This window comes from Pteronotus mesoamericanus, unplaced genomic scaffold (assembly GCF_021234165.1).
Source record: "Pteronotus mesoamericanus isolate MK-2021 breed Mesoamerican mustached bat unplaced genomic scaffold, CSHL_Meso_final contig_657, whole genome shotgun sequence".
Lineage (NCBI taxonomy): Eukaryota > Metazoa > Chordata > Mammalia > Chiroptera > Mormoopidae > Pteronotus > Pteronotus mesoamericanus.
This window is the reverse complement of record NW_026555229.1, coordinates 1,945,635-1,971,584: the sequence shown is the minus strand read 5'-3', so window position 1 is coordinate 1,971,584 and position 25,950 is coordinate 1,945,635. Positions and strand designations below refer to the sequence as shown.

The window sequence follows — 25,950 nt, the reverse complement described above, 5'->3', positions numbered from 1 at the left end:
AAGTGGTTTTCCCTGAGGACCCATGAGAACACAGAGCCCAGCACTAGCAGTTCGAGGCTTGCTCCACTGTACTCTCCGCTGCAACCAGAGCAGCTGGGGAAGCCATGCACCCACCTGCTCCCACATCAGAACCGGCTCCCGCGGCTCCACAGAGCTGAGAGGAGCCTGAAGTCAAAGCCAGACAAGAGAGAAGGAGCAAAAGGCTTTATTGATAAATATGCAGATATGTCTGTACACAGGGACCTGCTGGGGGGCCATGACTGGCTGCAGACCCCCCGCCGCTTGGATTACAGCCAGGGGGTGGCCCTGTGCAGGCCCCTGCCACAGCAGCCCAGCTGTCCAGTCCCCCGCCTCATCTCTGCCAATTGTGCTGTGGGCAGGAGAGACAGAAGCTGGCCTTGGGCACCCTCCCCCTGGGGCTCACACGCAGTCCCCTCCCCTCTAGGGACTGGCACTATGCCCAGGGCAGAGTCAGGAGGTGAGGGCAGGGGAGGGAGACAGCAGCTGCTTCAGACCCTGAGCAGAAAACCGGAGTGAGCACAGCTGGCAGCACCAGATGACGGATCTGGGCTTCAGGGACCTCCTGGCGGGCCCTCATGGCTCGAACCTGCCATGGGAGAGAGGCAGGGTGAAGGGCCCCAGTTTTCCTTTTCTCTGACAAGGTTGGCAAGGCCTGTGTGGCAGCACTGCTTCCTGGGTGCTGGGCACTGCGGCCCACAGTGTCCCTTTGCGGCTCGCCCAGCAGCCATACAGCAGGGAGGCGCCCCTGAAGAAAATATCAGCACTCAAAGGCAGCAGAAGGGTGGGGGGCCTGGCGCTCCAGCCTGGGGGCCTCTCAGCCCCGCAGAGGCCCTCCCTGGCCTTTCTTCCCAGGGGTTTGTGGGCTCCTCAGTCCTGGGGCAGTGGGGGCTGGTTGATGATAACCTGGATGACAAAATCTTTCTGGATCTTGGTTTCCTGGAGCCGTGTGCGGTCTGTGAGCAGCTTCCCAGAGAAGAACCATCGCTGCCAGGACGGCTCGATGCCCTCCTGGGCGTGCAGCTGCCTCTTGAGCTGCCCCACTGTGTCGGGCAGGCTGGCGTTGAGCCTCACGTCCTTGCCTGTGGAGAGGCGCACCTTCAGTGGGAACTCGCGGCGCACGCTGGGCGTGGGCTCTGGGGGCTCCACGCTCTCCTCCTCAGTGTGCTCCAGCAGCAGGTTCACGGGCGGTGACAGGCAGTAGATGGGCAGCTGGTAGCGATTGCCCAGCTCGTCATAGCATTCACAGAGGGTGCCTATGGGAAAGACAAGGCCGTTCGGGTCTGCTTGGGGCTGAATTCTGTCCCCACGAAATCCCTAAGTTAAAGCTGTAACCCCCCAATGTCACTGTATTTGGAGACAGAGCCTATATGAGAGTAATTAAAGTTAAATGAGATCATTTCAGGTGGGACCCTGATCCAACAGAATTAGTGTCCTTATGAGGGACACCAGGTAATTACAGAATAGTCATAAGGATGTAAAGTACAGCATAGGGATAGTCAATAATATTGTAGTAACTTTGTATGGTGTCAGAGGGTTACTAGATTTATTGAGGTGATCACTTCCTAAGTTAATATAAATGTCTAATCATAGGGTTGTACATCCACACTTAATATAATATTGTATGTCAACTGTAAACGCACACCTTTACAGTCAATTAATATTTGAGAGAGGAAGCAAGCACATACAATGGGGTAAAGATAGATTATTCAATAAATGGTGTTGGGAAAACTGGATAGATACGTGCAGAAAAATGAAACTAGATCACCTTCTCACACCACACACAAGAATAAACTCAAAATGGATCAAAGACTTAAATGTTAGACTCAAAACCATAAAAACCCTAGAAGAAAACATAGGCAGCAAAATCTCAGACATTGCTTGTAGCAGTTTTTTTATCTTATCTATCTCCCCAGGGAAGGGAAACAAAAGAAAAAATAAACAAATGGGACTGCATCAAACTAAAGTTTTTGCACATCAAAGGAAATCATCAACAAAATGAAAAGACAACCCAAATTAAAACCACAATGAGATATCATCACACACCTGTTAGAATGGCTATTATCAGTAAATCGACAAACAACAAATGCTGGTGAGGACGTGGAGAAAGGAAAACACTTTTAGTAATGCTTTTGGTGGGAATGCAGATTACTGCAGCCACTGTGGAAAGCAGTATGGAGAGATACCTCAAAAAAATAAAAACTGGATCTTTCGACTCAGCCATCCCACTTCTGGAATATATCTGAAAGAACCCCAAACACTAATTCGAAAGAACATAAGTACCTCTATATTCACTGCAGCATAATTTGCAATTGCTGCGACATGGAAGCAGCCCAAGTGCCCATCAACAGATGAGTGGATAAAACAACTATGGGACAATGACACAATGGAATACTGCTCGGCCATAAGAAAGAAGAAAATTTTACCCTTTGAGACAGTATGTATGGCCCTGGAGAACATCATGCTAAATGAAACAAGCCAGTCAGAGAAAGACAAATACCACATGATTTCACTCATATGTAGAATCTAATGAACTGAACAAGGAAAATGAGCAGAGACTCATAGATGGAGAGCAGGATGACAGCTAGTCGAGGAGGAGGTTCGGGGGTGAAAGGATTGAGCAAAAAGGGAAAAGGACTCAAGGACATGGACAACAGTGTGGTGACTGCTGAGGGAAGGGGTGTATAAGGAGACTAAAAGGTAAGGTAAAAAAATAAAAATGAATACATAAAAATTAAGAAAAAAAAGACACCAGAGTGCTTGCTCTCTCCACCATGTAAGGACATAGCAAGCAGGTGACTGTCTACAAGCCAGGTAGAGAGCTCTTGCCAAAAATTGATTCAGCTGGCACCTTGGTATTGAGCTTTCCAGCCTCCAGAACTGTGAGAAATGAATTTCTGTTGTTTAATGAGCCACCCAGCCTGTAGTATTTTGTTATAGTGGCCTAAGCAGTCTAATAAACCTACCATGGAGACCCCATAGTCCCAAACAAACTCTATGGTCAGGGGTCCCTGGATGAGCTGGTAGGAGCTCCAGGTAGAGTTAGGAGTGGACTGGCACTCTGGCTCTACCATGTAGTGGCTTGTTCAACCCTGGCAAATTATTTAACTTTCCATTTGTTCATTCAACAACTCTTTCCTCAGCATATGTGCTGGGTGCTGGGGTTATAAGGATGAATGAAATAGCGCAGGACCTGCTGTTCATGTCTTACCTAGGGGGTGTACCTAGTGGGCTTCAATTTCCTTACTTACACAATGTACTGCATGTAGAAATATATTTACTGGGCCTCGAGCAGCTACTAAGTGCTAGGACTAGACTAAATGATGTTACAGTATCTCACGGAATCCTAACAACCAGCCTATGAGATAGGTATCCCCATTTAAAGTAAGTCACTGAGGCTTTAAATTCGAGAAGCTCCCAGCTCAGGGTCACAACGCAGGGAAACAGAGACACTCATGTCAAATCTTAAACCTAGATCTAAGACTCTATAGAGTTCTCCTGTTACCCGCTCTTTACACAGTCCCACAGGCTGTTATGAATGTAAATTAGATAATACAGAAGCTTCTAGTTCAGTGCCCAGCACATCAGCACCCAACAGAAGGTTGGTACCTCAGATGTCTGGGATTCCGAAGTGCCCCGAGTAATCCTTAGCCTGCTCTCATCACACCGCTTGGAGGTCTGCTGGTGCCTGTCCATTCCCTCACTGGGCAAACAGGGACCGTGTCTCATTTTCCTTTGTGTCCTTACTCCTGGTCCATGCTCCGAAGGGCTGGTGAATGAACCAATGACTAGCCACACCCATCACCCATCAGCCTGGATGGCAACTCCTGGTGTGCCTGCCATTGGCTCTCTTCCACCCTAAAGGGCACTGAAGGCCCCCCACTGTGCCCGCTCACCGTGTGGCAGGGTGATGCTGGCTCCATCCAGGATGGCCTGCGCCAACTCATGGTCGTTGGCCTCAGCCGCATAGGCGGCAGCCTTGAGGGCATCCCAGATCTCCTTGCGGCCCTCGAAGGCAGGTGCCGTGTCCCAGAACTCATCCCGCTTGCTCCGCAGCTGCCCATCCGTCATGGGGTAGTCGCTCTTCCACTTCAGCCGCTCCTTCTTCAGGGGCTCATTGCGTCCTGGGCAGAACAGAAAGGAGAGGCTCAGCTTCTCTAAAACCAGGGCTTGCAGTTCACCTTCTTCCCAGCCCCGCCCATCCCCAGGCCAGGACCAGGACCTGCTGCCCCGCCCACCCTACACCCCAGTTCAGTGGCTCCCAAGTATTTATATCTCTGGACCCATCCTTGGAATTAGGGAACAGTCTGAAAACTACACACACCCAACCTGGGACGTAAAATACTTGGTCAGCAAAGCATATACTGTCTTTGTGGTTGTTGCTGTTGTGTAAGTTTTAACTGACTATAAGGTAGTACACGTTCAGTATTTTAAAAATCTAAAAAGAACACAGATGTGTAAAAATAATAACCGCCGCTATTTACAGAGCCGGTTTGTGCCAGATTGCAGGCTAGGCACTTTGGACCCATTATTCATTTGATCCTCAAAATAACCCAATAGTGGGAGGCCACACAGGTACCAATTTAACACAAGACTTTCTCACTCCAAAGGGAGTCAGCCTTTGACCACTGTCTGGACCATTCTGCCATTATGGGAAAAAAATTACTCAAGAATTCCACCATTCAGAGATAACCACAGTTGACACCTAGACATATTTCTACCCAGCTTCCTTTCCCTACTTTTCTCAATATAGTTGATTCATATTATTAAATATTTTATATTCCTTATTATACAAAGAATTTTAAATGTTTTCATGCCAATATACAACTTTCTGTTTATTTCACATTTATATTACTGTCAATGTATATCCCCATGATTAAAATTATAAACAATTTTTAATGTCTTATTATTCATATTTCACCATATAATTACAAAGAATTTTTTTTTTTTTAGGAAACCATAACCAATGAACAAAAAAAATCCTGCAGCATCTGAAGCAGAAAGCGATTCTATTACGTGTTGTTTTTCTTGTCACCTAGCGCAAGTGGCCTCCTAGACAACTCTGGACCACAGTCAAGGCCGAAGCCCGAGCATCTCGCAAAGGTTTAGGAGACTCAGTCATCTCAAAACTACAAGCAGAATGAGCCACAGGAGCGAAGTCTAAAGCACTTGGTTCCCACTCTCACTTAGATCCTCCCGGAGAGAGACTGGACTAAGGCTGGGGGCTCCCATAAGGCCACTGCCTCTGGCTGGGGCAGGAAACAGGGGCTTCTTTGGGGAATAGAATGACATTCACTGCTTACCAACCGTGTGAAAGAACCCCATGCAAGCACTTTATTTATATACATTACCCCATTTCATCCTAGGCAATAGCCTTAGGTGGCAGGTGTTATTATCGCTATTTCACAGATGATGGGACAGGCAGAGAGAATAAATGACTTGCCTGAGGTCACACAGTAATTGACAGAGTGAGGGTTTCACCTCAGGTCAGACTGAATTCACAAACGGCTCTCCTGTGGGTTTGCTGATACCTGTGCAGGCAGAAAACTCTTGGGCCAGACATTTAATTTAAAGTGTCCCTGGGTTAGCAGAAGGAAACACAGGTCCAAATCTTTTTAGGAGGAAAATATCTTTAAACCAGGCTTCAAAGAATTTCCGAGATAAAGTTCCAAGGAAAACAAAAAATAAGGTCACAGTTTGGGGTTTGTTGTTGTTGTTTTGTTTTTTTAAATCATAACATACAAGGAAACAAGGCAATATGAGCCAGAGCCAGCAAAAACAGCAAATGGAAGAATCAGACTCACAAAAATTTCAGATATGGGATTTATCAGGTACAGATTATGAAATACCAAGTTTAAGAAATAAGAGAACCTTAAAAATATGAAAAAGAGATTATAAAGAATGACCAAGCAGAAATTAAAAGAACCATATAGACTTCTAGAAATGAAAAATATAATAACTGAAATTCAGACAGTCTGACATTTTTAAATCAGTTTCCAGGAGGATACAATAGGAAGAATAGGGATGAAGCAATATTCAACAAGTGATCTATAAATGTAATGAAATTCCAATAAAATTCCTAACTAGGAGGGTGTTTTTTTTTTTCACCCAAGGAACTTGGCAAGCTGATTCTAAAGTTTATACAGAAGCATAATGATAATCCCAGAGAAGGATGAGGTGGGAAAACTTATGCTACAGTTATCAACACTAATTATAAAGCAATGGTCAGAGAAGTGGGCCAGTGGAATCAAATAGCCCAGAAACAGACCCAGGGATACCCAGAAATGTGCTTCAATAAGAAGGAACACTGCAAGCCGGGGGATGTATGTGTAACATGGATGTGAAATAATACTGGAAATATATGTATTGGCTCTGCCCCCAGTTCTTGCTACTATTTTATCTTTGACCCAGTTCCTGACAAAGAGCTCCCAAAACCCTTGTAATTTCCTGACTGATAGCGATGTCTGATACAGAGTTCCTAAATTGCTAGGAATTTCCTGAGTGACACAAGTGTCTTTTGTTTCAATGAGGAGACCCTTGGTGGGATTCGGGACGAGAGCTGGTCACCAGGAAGATTAAGCCATGGTACACTTGGAATTTTCAGCTGTGCCTCCCATTCTCTGGAGCGGGAAGAGGGGCTGTAAATTGAATTAATAATCAATCATGCCTATGTGATGAAGCTGCCACAAAAATTCCTAAAGTATGGGGTCTGGAAAGCTTCCAAGCTGGTGAACACATCTATGTGCCGGGAGGGTGGTGCTACCCAAGTTCAGGGACCAGAAGCTCATGTGCTCAAGACCCTTCTAGACCTCACCCTCTATTTCTTCACCTGGCTGTTCATTCATATCCTTTAAAATATTCTTTGTAATAGATTGGCAACAGTAAGTAAACTGTTTTTCAGGGTTCTGAGAGGCACTTCAGCAAATTATTCAACCCAAGTAGGGGGTCATGGGAACCTCCAATTTGTAGCCAAGTTGAATAGAAGTTGTGAGTAACTTGAACTGGGGGCGAGTCCTGTGGGACTGAGCCCCTAAACTGTGGGGTCTGTGCTAATTCTGGATAGTATCAGAATTGGAGAATTGCTTGGTGTCAGAAAAACCCACACAGCTAGCATCAGAAGTATTCTGTGGAGCAGCAGAGGAGAAACATGAAAGATTTTTCTTAAAATGGACTATTGACGAACGGTGTTGAATCGAAGGGTCTCCATACAGGAATGAACGCATTAAACAAGATCCTTACCTCACACCAGCCACAGAAATCAAAACCAGATCAAGTGAAAGGCTTAAGTATGAAAGACAGAAAGGAGGCACTGGAGAAACAGATTAGATTTGTCCATGTATTTTTTGTGGAAGTTTGGCCCAGAGGTATTTCTGCCTGGTTCCTCACTTTCGTCCTCTAGTAGTGATGACTCCCTAACAAGAACTTTGATCCAGCAGGATTCAGTCTTTGTGCAGTGACACCTTCAGGGACCTCTAGGGTGCGGTATGTCTGCCCCTCTACTCAATGACCCCAGCCTTGGGGGCTTTTAACTTCTTGAGCTGATTTGTGTAGCTTTCCTTCCTCTGTGCCAGAGATCGCTTCTTACTGGTCTCCATCTATGTCTATCTGCTGCTCCAAGGGAGAGAAGTTAGGCCAGCTAATGGGCCACTCCGTATCCAAGGAGGGTTTAGAAAGCTTGGCAGCACTGTGAAATGAGGAGCATCCAGCTGTAAGGCAGAGCCTCCCTAATGAGGAAGAGAGACTAGGTCTTGGGACGTCGGTTGTTCCCGCTCAGATTGTGCGCCCTTTAATGGTCACGTGTTGGTTCTGTTCCTAACAATTTAGGTGGCTGGACTGATGACGGCAGGACACCTGAAGTGTAGCTGTATGCATGCATCTCGCTCTCTTTAAAATGAACACATTCCTTAGGTGTCACCTTTCAAAGTCATCATCTCAGGACGCCATGGGTACCGAGGATGCTCTGCTTGAATACCTCACCTTCAGAGTCCTCTCCCCTCCACACAGACAGCAGCACACTTTCCTGTATAGACACATTTCTCACCCATGGAAGGACACATGCCAGTGAGCCTCTCCAAGTATGAACAGTGTCTGCCGCTACCCAGGATATAACGATTAAAAAATTCTTCACCCTGTACTCCGGTCTTTTCAGGCTGAAAATACTAGAAAATATTAGAATGGGTTGGTGATGGTGGGAAGGGGGAGGAGTTGATGCTATTAGAAAAGGGCAAGCTGCCCCAGCTGGCTAGCTCGGTTAGATCTTCATCCCAGTACACCACGATTGCCAGTTTGATCCCTGGTCAGGGAACATGCAAGAATGAACCAATGAATGCATAAATACGTAGAACAACCACCTGATGTTTTTCTCTTCCTTCTTCTCTCTCTAAAATCAATAGATTTAAATTTTTTTTTAAAATTCTTTATAAAAAGAAAAGGGCGGGGGCAGCAGGAGCCCAGCTATGCCTTCTAAGCGGGCACTGCACATCACAGCCAGAAGGGGGCAGCTGCAGCATCTCTAGGCCAGGTGCTGGCTTCCTTCATCAGTAAGTCAAATACAGCACAAAAATATCCAGAAAAGTTTTCCAGGCCCAAGGCAAACATGTATAAGAGGCATGCTAAAATGTCTGGGTCCCTACACAATGATGCTGACAATCTTAGGCACAGATACAAAGAAAAGAAAGGAAGCTTTTTTAACATAAAAACAAATTGATGATAAATATTTCTAATTTCATTTACTTAAAAAACAAAACCCAAAACCCAATGTTTTATAATTAGTTGAGTCAAAAAACATGGGCATTGGAAAGGGTGTGAATACTCTGATGTGCTGAACAAACTGGTACAAACTTTCTGGAGGGCATGTGGTATGTATTCAAAACAATGTCTATCTGGCTCAGCTATTTGGTTTCTAAGAATGTATTCTAAGAAAATAATCACAAGTATGTGGCCAAGGTTTACCTACAAAGCTGTTTAACTCAGCATGGTTTTAGAGAGGGGAAAGCTTAAAACAGAGGAATTACACACACCTAGAGAAAAACGAAATAAAGCTCGTGCACCCATGGCAGACATTCAGTGATGGGGCAGAAGGGTGCTGAGTAACACGGGGAGATGTCCAGAATACAGAGAAAAAAGGTTACAGAACAGCAGTTGCTTTGTGCTCCAGCTTTTGTTTCGAAAAGAGAATGTAAATCATATATTAAAAAGACTGAAGGACTTACACCAAAATGTTAACTAGTTTTATCTGATTGGCAGTTATAAGTTTTTATTTGTTTGTTTTTTTGGCTTATGTTTTCCAAATTTTCTACAGCAAGCATTTGCTACTAATAATAATAATACCATGAAAGTTGCTAGCAAGGAAAAAAAGTTACATAAAGTCCAGGGGAGCAACTTCAAAAAAGTAGGAAGAGTTTCAGAGTCAAGTGAGGGGTTTGAGGGTGATGATGATCTGGAAAGCTCAAGGTCAGCAGCCTCTAAGATTTCAGTTGCTGGCGGCTAGCTCTGGGTGACTCTGTCCAGGGCCAGGACAGGCTCTGCTGGTTTCAGCAGCAGGAGCATCTAGTGGCTTCCACTTATGTCTCCACCTGTCCTAGATAAGTTCCAGGTCAAAGACAGAATAACAGAAATGGTCCTTATCCCTAATGAAGCTGACAAGAGAGATTAAAAAAAACAAAAGACCATTCTGTAGTCAAGGTACATACCTGTATGGGGAGGTAAAAAACAGCCGCAGAAATTGTGTGTTTCTATGCTTGCGATGGGCAGGGAACAGCAAAGATACTTGTGACTGAGAAGAGAATGTATGCTTTTGAGTAGAGGCAAGAGCTGTGGTACTGGAGGATTATACAAAACACCACCTGCATTAGGATCTCCGGGAGTGCTGGTTAAGAAGGCAGACTCCCAGGGCCTGCCTCAGACTTATTAAACTGGACTAGTAGGGGCTGGGCTGGGGTATGTAGAGAATCTGAGTGAAAAAAACCCCTTGTAAACACAGCAAAGCAGAAGTGGAAATGGCAGGCTCATCTACATGTTATCATAGGTTTGTTCAACAGATCATCTCCAAAGTTGCTGCTGAGAGCAGATTTGGATGGCAAGAGGGCACGCTGTCTGGGCCGGGGGAGGGTAATGACGGTGGACGCCGTGGGTTGGCCTTGATAATGAATGGTGTCTGGCCATACCGCCCCCAAGGGAGGGCGCTGAAAGAAGAGTGGGAGAGAGAACGCTAACCATGCTTTCCAACTTGCCTAGGGCTGGTTTGTGTCTCTCAGCGTAGGTGCACGCACGTGTCTGTGTGTGTGTACATGCACTCCCAATACCTGATTCACCCTGCTGAATTCAGAATGACAACACAAAACACAGGCTCCTCAAGAACCCACAGAGAATGACAGGCCCTGGCTGCTTCCCTCGGAATGTCCCAGGGCCTCACAGCACACCTGGCCCAGGGCAGGGTTTCAGCAAGTTGTCTGCTGAGTTGAAAATGGAACCGACAAAGGCACCGTGGGCAGGGTGGAGGAATTACAACTTAAAGCAGGAGTGGCAGGCGGGGGAAACAGAAAAGTCTGCATGAGGGAGAAGCCAGGCTGTCCCTTCACTTCTTGATCTCAGACCCAAGGGATGCTTATTGTGGCTTCAGGGACTGGCACAACTGAGCCACTGGGATGTGACACTAATTCTGAGACCAGCCAAGGGAACCAGAGATTTCCCAGGACAATCAGTCCACCCAAGCCAGGTGACAGCCCTATTTATACTTGCAACAATCCCTAAGCTCTATTTCCACAGCTAACAAGCTCCATCCCCAGGCCCTTACTCCAGGGATAGGGCCAACAGTGTCCTTCCCAGAAGCACTGGTTACGTGACAAGTCTGGGCTTGCTCTGGTTGGTGAGAGAGATGAGATTCCAGGAAAGAGAAGGCAGGGACAAGGGCCTGCCCATCCCAGCAGCCTGGGCTGCATGGGCCTGTCGGCCAAGACGCAGACTCGGCTCGTTCCTCTTCCCCTCTCAGCGTGGTAGTCTCAGCTGGCATGCAGAAGGCTGGAGAGGTATGAGTTAAGGATGGCACCTGGTAGGGGGATAAGAGGTCAGGAAGAAGAGCAGGCCCTCGAAGGAGGATCAGCTCAGCTGGGGAGAATTAGCCTGGGGAAGTGAAGCCCAGGTAATCCCTTCAGGAAGTGTGGTATTTATAGTCGGACTTAGCCCAGGATGACCCTCAGAGCCTGGGTAACCTTCAAATGGAGACGTGCTGGCCCAGCTCTGCTCAGCTGGGGCCTCCCCACACGGCCTCTTTTCGAAGCATGGGCCCTTCTTTCCCATTCATTCCCTCCGGCCCAGCTCCAGAGTTCCGGGAGGGAAAAGGGTAGAGCCAGTTGCTAAGTGACAAGCCAGGCTTCCTAAACTGCATCCCCTCATGGGGCACACTGGGTCCCAGGTGGTCTAGAGCAGGTTGAAGGACTCGACTCCAGGCTCCTCTGGGAGCTCTGTACGTGGCTCTGCGATGACACTCAGCTCAGGGCAACTGCAGTTCTGTGCAATGACTGTGTTTCCCGCCTGAGGCTGGGACCACCCCCAGTTCATCTCTGGGATCCTGGTGCCCGGCTCAGGGTCTGGCACGCAGGAGAACTCAAGGACTGTTTGCCGAATGAATGAGTGAGTGAGTGAAGTGAGCAGGTAGTTTAGGAAAAGTGGGAAGAGCTGGAGACGGGAGAGTGAGATCAGAGATTAGGGGAGACCACACGGGCTGCCTGGAAGAAATCCCTGTAAGCAAGAAAGGGAGGAAGAAAGGGGGTGGCAGAGGTGGGAGTACAGGAGGGACAAAAGCAGTCCCTGAGGTGTACAGTAAAGCAATATGTGGAGGGTGAGGGGCTGGATGTCAGCAGCCACACCCAGTGGAAGCCTGGAACCTTCATGGCAACCAGAGAGACGGAAGTGCAGCCAAGAAAAATAAACCTAGCCAGAGGCCCCCTGCTTGGGCAGTTGTGGGTGTGGACAAGGGGCACACAGACCTTGGAGACAGTGTGTGCTTTCTCTGTGCTTGCCCACAACGCACACATTTACTGGGGGGAGCCAGGACTTCATCTGCTCTGCCCTGTGCCTCTCGTCCAATGCCCGGGCTGTGTGCGGCTAGGCAGGGTGAAAGGTGGCATGCCAGGCTGGGGTCCCACCTACTCTGCCCCTGACCCGAGCTGACTTTGCCAAGCTGTCCCATCCAATTTCCTGCTTGAAAACTGGCCTACCTGATCTTGACTACCAACAGAACCCCAAATCCTCAAGGTAGACTCGAGGATCTAACCTGCTGGACAACCAATAGCTCTTTTGAGGCTCGCTGGGAGAGAACACTGTACTTCACAGGTAGAGTTCAAACTTCAGCTGTTTGGCAAATTCCTGCACTTATCCTTGTTTCAGTTCATATGAAATAAAAAAAACAAAACAAAACACCACAGCCCATTCCTTTCCTGTAATGAATATATTCCCATCTTCATCATGTACTGATGATGTGTTTGTTCCCAGGTGCAACAGAGACCTGGCCTGAATGTGAACAGTTCCAGGGTTACTGGCTCTAGAGGGAACCTTGATTATATGTAGTTTCACAGATAATTATGAGTTAAGAGACACATTAGCATAGCCTCTCTCTCCAATCTGGCTACTCACTTACACACAGGATTCAGAGACGGATTGGAGGGGCTGGGGCTGGCGGGGAATGTGGTTTACTTCGACCACCTGTGTTGACTGTGGGTGGACGTAGGCAGATGACCTAACCACTTTAAGCCTCAGTGTTCCCATCTGTGAAGAGGACATAACTCCCACCTCATGGATTGCTGTAAGGATTACAGAGACCACTCTGCTCAATGCTTAAAAAAACAGTAGCTACTGTAATTAGCAATCAGTTAGTAATTGTGCAACTAAAAGATGAAAAGTTATCTTTTTTCCCTTTCTTTAAAGCTGCCGTGATTTTGGAAACTTTGAAAACTCCTGCTGTAGAGAACTTTTCCTCTCTACCTCACAGAGCAGGAGGATGTAGGGGTTAAATGAGGTTAAGTTTGACAGGGACAAGAGCAAGCTTGATGGATGTCCACTTTCCTGTGCGGCTGCACGGCACAGGGTCAGCACTTTTCCTGGGGCAGAGGAGGGAGGATGGCAGCTCATAAATAAAACAGGAACTCTCCAGAGGTTGCTAGAAAGGTCTATAGTATCTGGCCCGCTCCCCTTGCTACCTCAGGAGTCGAGGGAGGAGAGACAGGTCATCGTTGCCACTGTTTTCCACGGGCCTGCTGTCAAGGAGGCTCCCCATGGGGAAGATCCAGGCTAGTCCCAGCATGGCAGCCAGGCGCCTGGTGGTCGAATGGCAGAGCCTCACTTCTGACAACCACTGGTATCAGACACTTACTTAACTGACACAGCGACTCACTGGGACATAGCAACCACATCATGGCAGGTGCTCCAGAGTATGGCATAATCCGAAAGCCAGGAGTGACATTAAAGTCATTTACCCTAGCCCCTTTGTTTTACAGATGAGAAAACAGGTTCTGAGAGAGGACGTGCCCTGCCCTGAACCCCACAGCTCTTGCCCATTGTGTGTATGCCTGTGTGTGTACTGGGAGTGGGAGGTAAATCTGTCAGTCCACTCCATTGCCAGTGAAAGCTGAATTATAACTGGAATATTATTTTTTAAATAGCACCTCCCTCAAAAGGACGTGATGAGTTAGTGAGGTGAAGTACGTCATTTACAGATTTACAGATTCGATTGATCAATTGATTGATTTAGAGGGGAAAGGAGGGAGAAAGGTTTGAGAAACATTGATTGGTTGCCTCTCATACACACCCTGACTGGGGACTGAACCCACAACCCAGGCACATGCACTGACTGGGAATCAAATAGGCGACCTTTTGCTTTGCAGGATGACGCCCAACCAACAGAGCCACACTGGTTAGGGGATTTAACTAGAACGTTAAAATGTTAGGAGTTTGACACAGAGATAACAAATATGCCAATGGGAAAAGCAGCAAGCAGAACACACACTGAGACCAAGAGTGGAGGAGTTACGAGTTTGCCTCACCTTCCAGTTCCCACTAGGGAAGAAGAGGACATAAGAGCTCGGCCCTCCCAGGAACTTGGGCCCAACTGTGGGCCCAGATCTCCTGTAGGCTTGACAGAAATACAGACATGGAGCACTAGCCTGAAACTCTAGTTCCACATGGCTGGTTTAGGGTTCAGTGATGGAGACCAACCTCCCACCCCAATTCAGCCTCTATGGGCACTTCTGGGGATAAGGCACTTGCTATGCCATGAGGAAGCCTATTTTCTTGTTAGATGGATCAGATGGATAGAAGTTTAATAGACTTACAGTCACCCTTTACTGAGCGCTAACTATGTAGCAGGCAGTAGAACAGAGAAACAGATTCTGGAGGCAGGCAGATCTGGGTGTGAACATCAGCTTCATCATAAATCAGCTAAGTGACCTTGGGTAAATGCCTTAAGCTTTCTAGTCTCCTCTCCTGGGAAGCTGTGAGTATTAACAGCCCACATCTTAGGGAGGTTGGGAGGACTGAAGAGATCTACACATATACTAACCTAACTAATAGAATCAAGAAGATTATATATAATCAAGTAACCTAACACCCCAAGTGCGATCTCCCTGGCACCATGCCTTAGCTGGCTCTTGCTTCCTCAGTCTGAACACACAGACACACACACATGTGCACACCAGAACCATACTTCTACAGAGCAGGCACTTATTACTGTCATTGAAATTGTTTTTGCCATTGTTATTATTAACATTACTATTTTGACCTCTAATCCATTGGCTCTGTTGTCTAGAATAACACAGCTGCTACCACAGGGTTGACATTTTGCTCTTCTCCAGACTGAAGATCCCTATTCCCTCCTATTTTTATTTTACCTACCCTCCTCCCAATTAACCTAACTCACCTCACAAGCCCAGGTGAGGTCTGCCTAGCACAAGTCCTACTGGAATCTCGCTTTCTCAATCTGAGAACTGGGTGGCCCCTCTGCTGCCATAGAAAATATGACAGCAAGTTTGCCCAGAACCTTTGGGACTGGAGTTACAAAAGGCCTAAAACTCTTCCTCTGGCTGTGGCTCCCCATTCTCTCAGTCCTAGTGTTCATTTATAGTCCCCACCCCAGCAGCTGGCCCTCAGTTACTGTCATTAGGTCTGTGTCTTGAGTGGGATGAACTTGGGAGTCAGAAGACCTGGGTCTGGTGCCTTGTGACTCCTGCTGTGTGACCCAGGGCATGGCACTTAACTTCTCCAAACACCTCTGCCAAACGCAAATGCCACTCTTCTTTGTATCATACAGAGACACTGAAATGCTCCAGGACTTTCTGTGAGAAGTGCCTTGGTCAAGTGTAAAGTGCACACAGATGCCCGACACCCCTGAGATCTGGAACCCCATCTTCTCAAGGCTCACCCGCTTCTTCATGTGGCACAGCTCAGGACCCACACATCTGGTCTATGCATCAACAGAGAAACCCTCGTTAGAGCACGTTCATTATGCTCCCAAGCCAGGCTCTGGCCTCACAGGCAGCTGTGCCTGACTCATTCCTTCCCCTTCCTTCTTACAGCCCGTGAATCACAGCCCTGTCAGGCCAGTGGCCTCGCTGGTTTCCTTCCCAAGCGTTGCCTGGTCCCCACCTCCATCCGTCAGGATGCAGGATGCAGGATGCAGGGCCCACACACACCTCTCCCCTGGGGACCAGGAGCATCCCACACCAGCCTGAGTTACAAGTGCATGTTCCCTTCGGATTGCGCTGTCCTTGCGACTTGGCTGTCAACTCATGGAGGGCAGGCTCTCAAGAGGTCATACAGTGTGCTGTATCAGAAAACACAGTTGCCTGGCACCTACCCCAGGGATTCGACTTAATTGCTCTGGAGTATGGCCTGAACATCAGAGGGGTATAAAAGCTCTCTGGATGATTCTAATGTGTGGCCAGGGCTAAGATGCGCTGATCTGGAACTAGGCTGCCCAGCCTAGCTGGCTGCTTCAACTGTGTTTAATTAGGCCTCTGAGACTGCATAGCAGGGTGTCACTCAGGGAGAATCCCAGGCCCAACTGAGGTTGGCCATCTGGACAGTTCTTTCAAGGCTCTCAGCCAGGCTGGTCATAAGGCAATAAGCAGATAGCTCAGTGGACCTGTGCCTGGGGAAATCTGGCTGCACTGTCCAGCGGATACAGGGTTAAGCCCCTCTTTGCAGAAAGGAGCCAAGACAGGAGGCCAAGAGCAGGGACTTTGGAGTCCAACAGCCCTGGACTAGCCACCTTACTCTTCTTACTAACAAGGAGGGCCCTTCCCTTCCTGGTGGTTCAGCCTAAGGCCTGATCTCTTGGGCCTGTGTGGCCAGCCCCTAGACACCCTTTTCTATAATGACACAAAGGGACTTTTTCTCCAGGGCCAAGCCACAGATTTATGGATAGAAGATGAGCAGCTTCAAGGCAAAGGGGCTGGTGGGAGAGAAGAGCGAGGGAGGTCCTATTTCTTAAGTAAACCCTCCCACCCCCTTCCCAGCTGTTCTGGGCAAGAAGGAGGGAAAAACCTGACTCATCACAGTGCTGTGTGACTCATAGGCAGACAAAATTTACTTGCCAGACTGGCAGGGAGGAAAGCCTGCTGCTCCCACCACAACTGGGGGCAGTGGGCAGGTAAGACCCACCCCACCATCCCTGCCTCCCACCAGCTGCCAGGCCTGGGTGGCCGGCCCGGCAGGAGTGCCTCACTCAGCTTGGCCCCTCGACAGCTGGGGCTGATCCAGTAACTCAGTAACAAGGAGTGAAGCTGGGAGGAAGACATATCTTAGAAGGTTTGGAACCTGGAGAGGTGGCTTTGCAGTCAGAGAGGATCTGGGTGTGACGTTCAACTCCACCCCTCACAGGTGTGACCCCAGGCTGCTGAGCTCCTGGACTTCAGTTTACACATCCATAAAATGGGAGCAATCATAACATCTGGAAGGACTATTGTGATGACTATACAAGATACATTGCTGTGTATAATCACCTAGTAATGTGTGAGGTACAAAGTAGGAGCTCAAAAATGGTATTACCATTTTGTGAAGTATGAGAATTAGTATTATAAAGAGTTTTTCTTTTACATAATCTCTGTTAATCCTTAGAAAAACCCTGCAGGGCAAGTACTATTACTCTCATTTTGCAGATGAGGACCCCAGGGTTCAAGGATCTGGGAGCAGTCGCAGGAGTCCAGTGAGTGGTTTTAGATCTTCTCACTCTCAGCCCAGTGCTTGGCCCAGCTGCTGTCCTGCATGCCACCTCCCCAAGGCAGTGAGAAGAACCTCCTAGCTGGGGCTGGGGAGGTGGGGAAAGAAGGAGGTGGTGACACCTCCCCCTCCCCTTGCACATGCAACTGACAGGCACAGAACCAGTTCTGCTTCCAGCCCAGGAGGGAAGGCCTGGCTGGCAACACTACTGACCAGCCCTGTGTGTAGCACAGCATTACTGCCAGTTCTACCCTGCTTCCTACCCAGCCTAGCTTGACTCTATCCATGTCGTAGCACCGGAGATTCACTCACTGATGTCCTTATGTGTGGGCCTCCACACCAGGCTGTAAGCTTCCCAAGGTAGCGCCTGGTCTTTTTAGTGTTGGCACCTGAATGCCCAGCCCCTCGCCTGGAGCCAGATAAGCAGTACAGTTAGGCTGCCAAGAGCCTCAGATTCCACACCTGAGATGGAACCCTGGCTCTTACAGCTTGCATGACTTGGGCATGTTATTTAACTTCTGAGAACCTTAGTTTCTTCATCTGGAAAACGGGGATAACCATGACGATAGCAATCATGGCTAACATTTATTAAGTTCTTATCATATGCCAGACACTGTTCTAAGCCCTTTATATGTATTAAATCACCCAATATGAAGGCCTCATGGCGAGGTGATGGGCTGGCTCTGAAACCCCCATAAGACACATCTCTCCTGAGTGTTAAGTGCCTGTTTGGTAATATGGGCTCAGTACACGGGAGCTAGTCTAGTGGATGCTCAGGAAGCACTTCTAAGATGAACCAATGGATGAGCCTCTTTTGGTCTAATTTCATTTCCAGTCCACAAGCATTTATTACTGAGTCCTATTTTGTGTATAGCCTAGCTGAGTTATTTGAAGTTCCTATGAAATATAAAGTAAAAAGAAAAACAAATTTTTAAACAGTGAGTCCTCCTCACCCTTCCACAGGAGGTTAACAGAATCCAGCTTGCTGGAGGCAAGAGGCTGTGATACCAACCTTGTAAGTTCCACGCCCTTCCCCCTTCCACAGAGAAGGCTCCAGATATAGGGTGCCAGCTCCTCAGAAAAGGAGGTGAACTGGTCCAGGGTGCTGGCTCTGTGTGGCCTTCCAGTGAGCCACGTCAGGGGCCAGCGGCGGGGGCCGGGATGGGGGTGGCAGCGTGAAAGGGCCTTGGCTGCCCAGGCAGGTACCTCTTCCTGAGCAGTTTATTTTGGCTATGCCTGAGGTGAAGGTGCTGGCAGACAGGAAGGACAGGGAGTTCACAGGGCCTGAGCAGCCCCTAGGAGTTGAACCTGGCATCTGTATGGAGTGCAGGAAAGGCAGGGCTCCCTAGTCTTCCCATACAGCACATTCCCACCCTCCAGCCAGGCCACAAGGGCTGGCCCCAAAACTAAACAAGGAGAGGGTCTCCATAGCTAGGGGAGCTCTTTTCTAAGCAGCAAAACCCTGCTTCAAAGAAAATAGTGAATGGCTTTCAAAGAAGCCCACTTATCATGTGAAGCAGGTAAAGTGATTCTGCTGGGGGCAGGAGAGAGGCAACACCCACATGCCCAGCCCTCTGGATGCCTTCCTGACAGCCCCCAGAGGCCCCAGGCTCCAAAGGTGTAAGTGAGCGTCAGCTCCCATGCACACTGCCCAGCTAGGGCTTTTCAGGGACAGGCGCCCTTCACCTCCAGGGCAGTCCCCAACTCAGGTATGAAGGTTGGACATCTCAGCCCCGGGCTGGCTGGTTTAGCCCCTATGACCTGGAGTAGGTCATCACCCTGAGGTCCCTCATTTGGGTTCCCATCTGTAAAATGAGGAGGTTAAACTACTGGATTCAGAGCCCCTTCTAGCTCTAAGACTACATTCAAATCCATGCATGGAAAGACCTGTACGGAGCTCATGAGGGGTCCAAAGACAGCTAAGGCAAGATCCTTGGCCCCCTCCCCAAAACTTTCCACTCCCGCCCAAATCTGCACAGCTAACACATGCAATAACACAAACACAACACACACACACACGAGATCCTATGCAAAAAAAAAAAAAAATAATAATAATAATAATGCTGCTGTTAGACCTCATGGACAGAGACCTCAAACACCCACGGGTGCCCTGTTAAAGTGGAAACTACTCGAGTTCACACAGTCATGTACCAGCGTCAGGCAGTGCAGGCAGTGGGGACATCCACACGAGCACAAGTCCCTAACCAGACAAGCACCTATCATTGTCTGAGCTAGGGCTGAATCACACAAATGACGCACAGGGATCCTTTTTGGTTTTGTGATATATTATGGTCATACACACTATTTTGATAATAATTGAACGCATAATTTAGGAAACCCTTGTAATGTGTTACTCTCAGGCGTATTTTTAAAAATAAATAAATGCATAATAAACAATACATACAAATGATTCATACACACATATCCCGCCCCCCCACCCCCGCCCACACAAGCAGGCAAACTGCTGCACACCAGAGCAGAGCTATGTGGAGAGAAAGGCCTTCTAAATATTGCAGGTTAAGTTCCAGACCACCGCAATAAGACAAATATTGCAACAAAGCAAGTCACACAAACTTTTCTGGTTTCCCAGTGCATCTAAAAGTTATGTTTACACTATACTGTAATCTAATTGAATATTAAGTGTGCAATAGCATCATGTCAAAAAATATTTTATTGCTGTGAAATGTTAACCATCATTTGAGCTTGTTGGGAAAATGGTGCCGACAGACTTGCTTCCAATTTGTAGAAAAGGCAGTATCTGAGAAGCGCAATAAAACGAGGTAGGCCTGTTTTAGGAGCTCACATCCTGACTGACTAGGCCTTGTTTATGCATCTGCTGAAGGGGTGGGCAGGAGCTGGACTAGATTATCTCTACAGCTGCCACTTGCAGCTCTGCCCCTGTGTGACAAGGACTCTGGAAATAAGCAGACTCCAGCAGGCTGGGAGGGCAAGCCGGGGCAAGCCCTGCACTCATCCCCACATACAGAGGCCTGCCCCAACGCTAGACGAAGAGGCAGCTTCCAGGCTCTGGGCCTCAGATTAGCTCTGGAATAATGGTGGGGACAGGGGAGGTAAAACTTCCCTGGTGGAGGATCCAGATGCAAGAAGTCAGCCCCTGGTCTTGCGCTCTATCATGCCCCTGATGCTCTCGGGCTTGTCCAGGAGCAGTCCTCCTGGTCCACACCTACATTCACAGGACCCTGCCACCCCATCCCCAAGGTAACCCAATTCTTCACGGTCAAATGACAGCTGGAGGTGGGGCTAGGGAGCTCTCAGGCGGGAGAGGGCAACGATTACTGGCTCCCAGGGTGCTGAGGCCCAGACAAAGAGGTCATGGCCCAGATTCATGTCAACACAATTCCTGAGCACCCACTGTGTTCAAGCTCCTGCCAAGCACTCCAAGGGCCTGAGAAAATGAGGATGACATTTTAATTACCTTAAGTGTGTCTCAAGGTTTAAAGAGTACCTCCTCAGACGCCTTCCCTGACAACATGTCTAAAGTGGGCTCCCCCATTCCCCACCCTAGCCCCTTTTCTCCTATGTAGTTTCTATTCCTATCTGTTGTGGTTTTTTGGCTCATTTTGCAGTCTGTCTCCCCCTTAGAATGTTAGTCACTAAAAGACAGGGAGGGCCCTGGTCTCTCCTTCTCAGTGGCACCGGCACCTTACACAGAGAAGGTCCTCAATATTAACTGAATGAATGAATGAATGAATGAATGAATGACTACACCATCAGAGAAACCAGGAAGTGGCATAAAGAGATGCAGAAGGCTGTGGGGAAGCAAAGGAGGGAAAAGCACATCTGTGAGGCCTCATGGAGGAGGCAAGGCCCATTGTGAGCTGGGCCTTGAAAGAGGGTGGGGGACAGAGGCACTCCAGGAGGAAGGTGCAGAAGCAGCAAAGGCCTGGAATCAGGCTGGGATAGTGAGTGCAGCCAGCAAGACCGCTGAGACTCGATGAGTGAACCACGAGGGGCCTAATGGGTGCCCATTGCCCCGGCCCACGGGCTTCCTACTAAACACTGAGCTTCGCTCCTCATTGACAAAGTCAGGACTACATATCTATCTGAACACAAGCCCGAAATGTGGCGAGAAGAAGCCATTTCTAAATCAAACCGTGGTCCCCACACAATTACCTCGCGCTCTCCTTCTGTTGGTTCCTTCACCCTGGCTGACTGGCTCTGAATCTAAACACCTGTGCCACCACTGGGGGACTGCAGGGCAACTTCCAGCCTTGTCATGGCCTTTTACTACCTTCTCTCTTCTCCCATGCTTCAAGGAAATTTCTCCCCAACTATATTTAGATTATAATTGTTTCAAATGGACATGCTAAGATGTATCTGTCTATTAAAGCTTCTGATCAGCATATGGAAACTAGTGGTTCACACTGAGCTGATAGAATGCCAGCCCAGAAAACATGTTTCAGACAACCTGGAAGGTCTGGATGTCTCTGTGACTCAGTTTCTGGAGGCCAGGAACAAAGGAGCTGAGAGATATGGCTAGAAGGGAGAATAGGTGGCAAACCCCAGAGGTCCCCAATCTCTATATCCAGGTAAGATTTCCCCACTGCCCACACAGTCCTCCTCTACAAGGGAAAAGGAGCCTGGGGCACGAGGGCAGAGGGTAGTAGGAGGCAGCTGAAATCCTTGCCAATCAAAGGCTTTCAACACAGGGCTTTAGCTGCTCACTTGGTACAACTTAGGGGGTAAGGAGAGCAAGGAGGACCGTCAGCTTGTCACCATTTCTGTTCTGGGCAGAGGACTATGGCTGGAGTAACTGTCAGAGGTCAGATGGTAGCCCTTGGAGGCTACGTGCTTCCCAAGAAAATAGGCAGCTCCATATGAACCCAAGTTTATAGCATCTGCAAGTAAAAAATCTGGGGGAATATACACCAGACTTTGCACTGGAAGGGTGTGGTGATGGGCCTTTTACTTTCTGGGATATATATCTGTATATGCATTGACTTAAAAAAAAAAAAGGACTCATTGTGTGTGTCCCTTAAGCTTTTATTTAAATGTGGTTTCACAAAAACTTTATGAGCCTCACAGGGGAAGGCAATAAAAGATCCTTGTCATGATAAGGCTAAAACAGCTCAGCTGGCACTTCAGGTGTCTTCTACCCATAAGGCATCTCTAAGGAAAGACCCTTTCTAATCATCCTGGACTCAATAAAGATCCCATTTGAGCCACTCCCTAAGAATTGTACTACAAACAAGTTACAAGGGAAGGGCATGGACCTTACCCATCTCGGGAACCCGAGGGCTCAGGCCAGTCAGTGCCTGGCACACAACAGGGGAGAACTCAGGTCTCCTGGCTGGAGGTGAGGGTAGGAATGGGAAAGGGAGCAATGGGGAGGACCTGCCCAAAAGCAGATGCCAGCTGAGCTCCTGGTGGAGCCATCCTTAAGTCTTTGCCTTAGGGGAAGGCAGACAGCTGTATGGCTAGGAAAGGTTGCGGCTGGCCCTGTCTGCAGGGTTCTCCAGTGTAGAAAGCTGCAGGGGCTGCCATCTGGGGCAGCTGGGCCATGGCCTACATCACCTGCCTTCCCTGAGACCAGTCTGACAGGGGCTTAAGATCTGTGTCAAGCAAGAGCTGAGTCAGACTTGGGAGGAGGGGACTGCAAGGGGGCAGGGCAGACAGGTCAGGTCTCATTCTCTCCCGTGTACTCCCCCAGCCTGAGGCCAAGTAGGAGCAGCCTCCTCATCCTCCCACGCCTTCCCCACCCCTAGAGCACAAGAGAAAGGTAGGGGACAATGCTGAGACCCAGGAGAAAGCAAGGCCCTGGAAGGCTTCCTTGTAGACAGGATGCAGCTGGTAGCTTGTGCTAGGAGACCACCTGTTGTGCTCCACGCCTCCTCCCCACCAAGAGTCCACGTAGACGGGCTATGGCAGTAGGGCGGTGCGAAGGAGGAGGTGGTAAACCCGGGCAGCAGAAAGTATCTGTTTTCAGCACATCCACCAAAGGGACAGGGAGGCAGCCCTGTGGGCTCAGCTCCCAGCTGGAAAAGGCATCCTCTCAGTTTCAACTCAGCTGGAGGTCAAGAATTGCTGAGGTTGAAAGCCCTGTGCCAGGATGCGATCTGCTTGCAAGTGAGCATCTTGTCGCCGTAGGGACCCAGGGAAGCACCAGGCAGCAGCCAGCCACAAGGCCAGGAGCAGAGCCTTCCCTGCTCTAGCACTGGCCTTGACCTTTTCAGCTAGGAAAGCGTATGTGAAGCACCCTGCTGCCTTCCCTGGACCTGACCATGGCCTACAAAGACTGGAAAGACGCAAGAGTCCCCATCCTGCCTTGGGAGGGCCCAAACATGCCTGGAAACAAGAACGCAAAAATCAGAAATGATGAAGGCCATGAGAGGCATGAACAAAGACCAATGGGGATTTAAGGAGAGAAACAGTTTACCGCCTTGATAGGAAATATGATGGGGAAAAGACTCATAAAGACTTTGTGTGTGGGGGAAGATGGCATTACACAACAAACAAGCAGGCACGCACATACACCCCTTGACTCCCGTCCTGACAACTCTAGCTATTTGGTTAGCTCCTGAGCCAAGAGATCACAAACCAAGAACACCTTGGTTCAGATGCTCCCTCTGGCCGGTGCTTTCAACCTCATCGGTCCTCTGTCACCTGCTTGCCACCTAACTTTCTAACCCTCCATGCCCCTCTTGGCTGCCCCTCCTCACCTCATGCCTGCAGGCTGGCTGGCTACCCAGCCCCTGGTATCATAATGCCCCTCTGGCCTTGGCCCCCAGGTCTGTGGCCCCACCCCCCATCCCACCTCAGCCCAGCTTTTCTATTCTGGACCCACTGGGAGACTACCTTGTAGTGGCAAATTCTTACTAAAATCCCATCACACTCCTCACCTGGGGACTTGGAAACCACAAAGCAGCCTACTCAGAGCCTAGAATTGTCTACAGCAGTTTGCAAGGTCTCCCGGTCACTGGGCATTCTCTCAGATCACCAAGATGCTGGTGGTCAGAAAAGGGTAAAGGATCACGTTCTAGACCCAATGCTGGAATCAGCCCCAGGGACCAATTGAAAGCTGCAGCCTAGGGACTGGCTCTAGAATCTGCTGTGCTGAGCACAATCAGGTCTCCCTTGTCCTGCTGCCCTTTTTTTCCATCTTTTAAGCTGTTTAAAACTTGACACATGCTAAATGGATAAAAAATACATAATACAAACATAAAAAGAAAAAATGTTAAGTCTCCCAAATCCTATGACCCAAAATGGCCAACAATTTGATCTGTTGGGAGGTTTTTCTTTCTGTTCTTTTCAATGCACACATGTACTGCTGGGAAACATGGTATGTACAATCCAAGCTGTCATCATTAGTATGCCTGTGATCCTGATTTTATTTTAATCTAATGCCAAATGATAGACCAGTGATTTGCAACCTCTGTTGATCATCAGAGTCACCTGTGGAAGCGCCACAAAAATGCTGAGGCTCAGGTTTCACCCCTAGAGATCGACTCAGGGATCAGTCTTGAATCAGGAATCAAATACGGAATGAGTCAGTGCTGGGCACTGTACAGGATGCATTTCTCTATGACAAAAAACTGGCTTCACTCCTCATCCATGAATTCATTTATTCAAGAAACACATAGTGATGCCCTGATTGGTGTGGCTCAGTGGATTAAGTGCCAGACTGTGAACCAAAGGATTGCCGGTTTGATTCCCGGTCAAGGCACATACCTGGGTTGCAGGCCAGGTTACTGGTGGGTGCTCAAGAGGCAACCACACATTGATTTTTCTCTCCCTCCCTTCCCCTTTCTAGAGATAAATAAATAAAATCTTTAAAAGAAAACCAAAAACATGCATTGAGCTTCTCCTTTGCACCCTGGCCCTGTGCTGAGGAACAGGGACACAAAGTCAGGAAGACAAGCCCCCCCCAAGGTCAGGGCTAGTAAGGGCGACAGACACGTAAGGAGGTAATAGGAACCAATGTACAAATGTGAGAACTGCAATGTATACAGAATCATGGGAGCACAGGAGATGGAGTCTCACCCAGCCTGTGGAAGGTCCTGAAGTCTGCTCAGAGTCTAAGAGATGAGCAGGGGTTAGCCAGGAAGAGGAAACAATGCGAACAAGGTAAGCAGACTTTGGGGAACGACAGCAGTGCTGCCAGAGTGTAGCTTGCAAGGCAGGAAGTGGCCAGAAATAAAGCCAAAGAGGAGGTGGGAACAGGTCATGGAGGCCCGTTAGACCAGTGAAACGGTGTAGACACTGCCCCCTAAGAGACAGGAGACCCCTGAAAAGGTGAAACAAGAGAAGAGCATGCATTTTTTGATAGCTCACTCTGGAATCCGTATATAGGGTGGGTTTAACGGGCCTAGACTGGAGGCAGGAAGACCAGTTAGACTGCTGTGTTAGAAAGGAGAGCAAATAAGGGCCTGGACTCCAGTTTTATTGAGTGTCTATCACACGGCAGGCAGAGTTTTAGTGGAGGTGGATTTGAGAGGTACTTGAGTTACACATTTTGATTATTTCTAATTTTTCACACAGGGATGAAAGTCTTTGTACATAAAGCTTTGCACACTTTGGCTTATTTCCCTATGATAAAGTCCTGGTTGTAAAATTTCTAGGTCAAAGGTGGGGATATTTTTAAGGTTCTTGGTACCTTACCCAAATTGCTTTCCAGAAAGACTGTATCAATTTTTACTTCCACCAGCAGTGCCCAGGAGTGCCTGTCAGTGCCTCTTCAGGCCCCAAAGGGAAGGCAGAGGT

The 25,950-nt window shown here is 48.4% G+C and overlaps 1 protein-coding gene across 1 annotated transcript in view; it reads right to left on the bottom strand.

The window, feature by feature from the left end:
• Nucleotides 1-209: 209 nt before the first annotated feature.
• Nucleotides 210-25,950, bottom strand: part of UBTD1 (ubiquitin domain containing 1) — a 51,997-nt gene continuing 26,256 nt past the window's right edge. Inside the window, exons 2-3 of the mRNA XM_054581314.1 lie at nt 3,915-4,142; nt 210-1,274 (exon numbers count right to left, since the gene is read on the bottom strand). Coding sequence (XP_054437289.1) covers nt 889-1,274; nt 3,915-4,142 — 614 coding nt within the window. The 3' untranslated portion in view covers nt 210-888. The remainder of the gene's footprint in view (nt 1,275-3,914; nt 4,143-25,950) is intronic.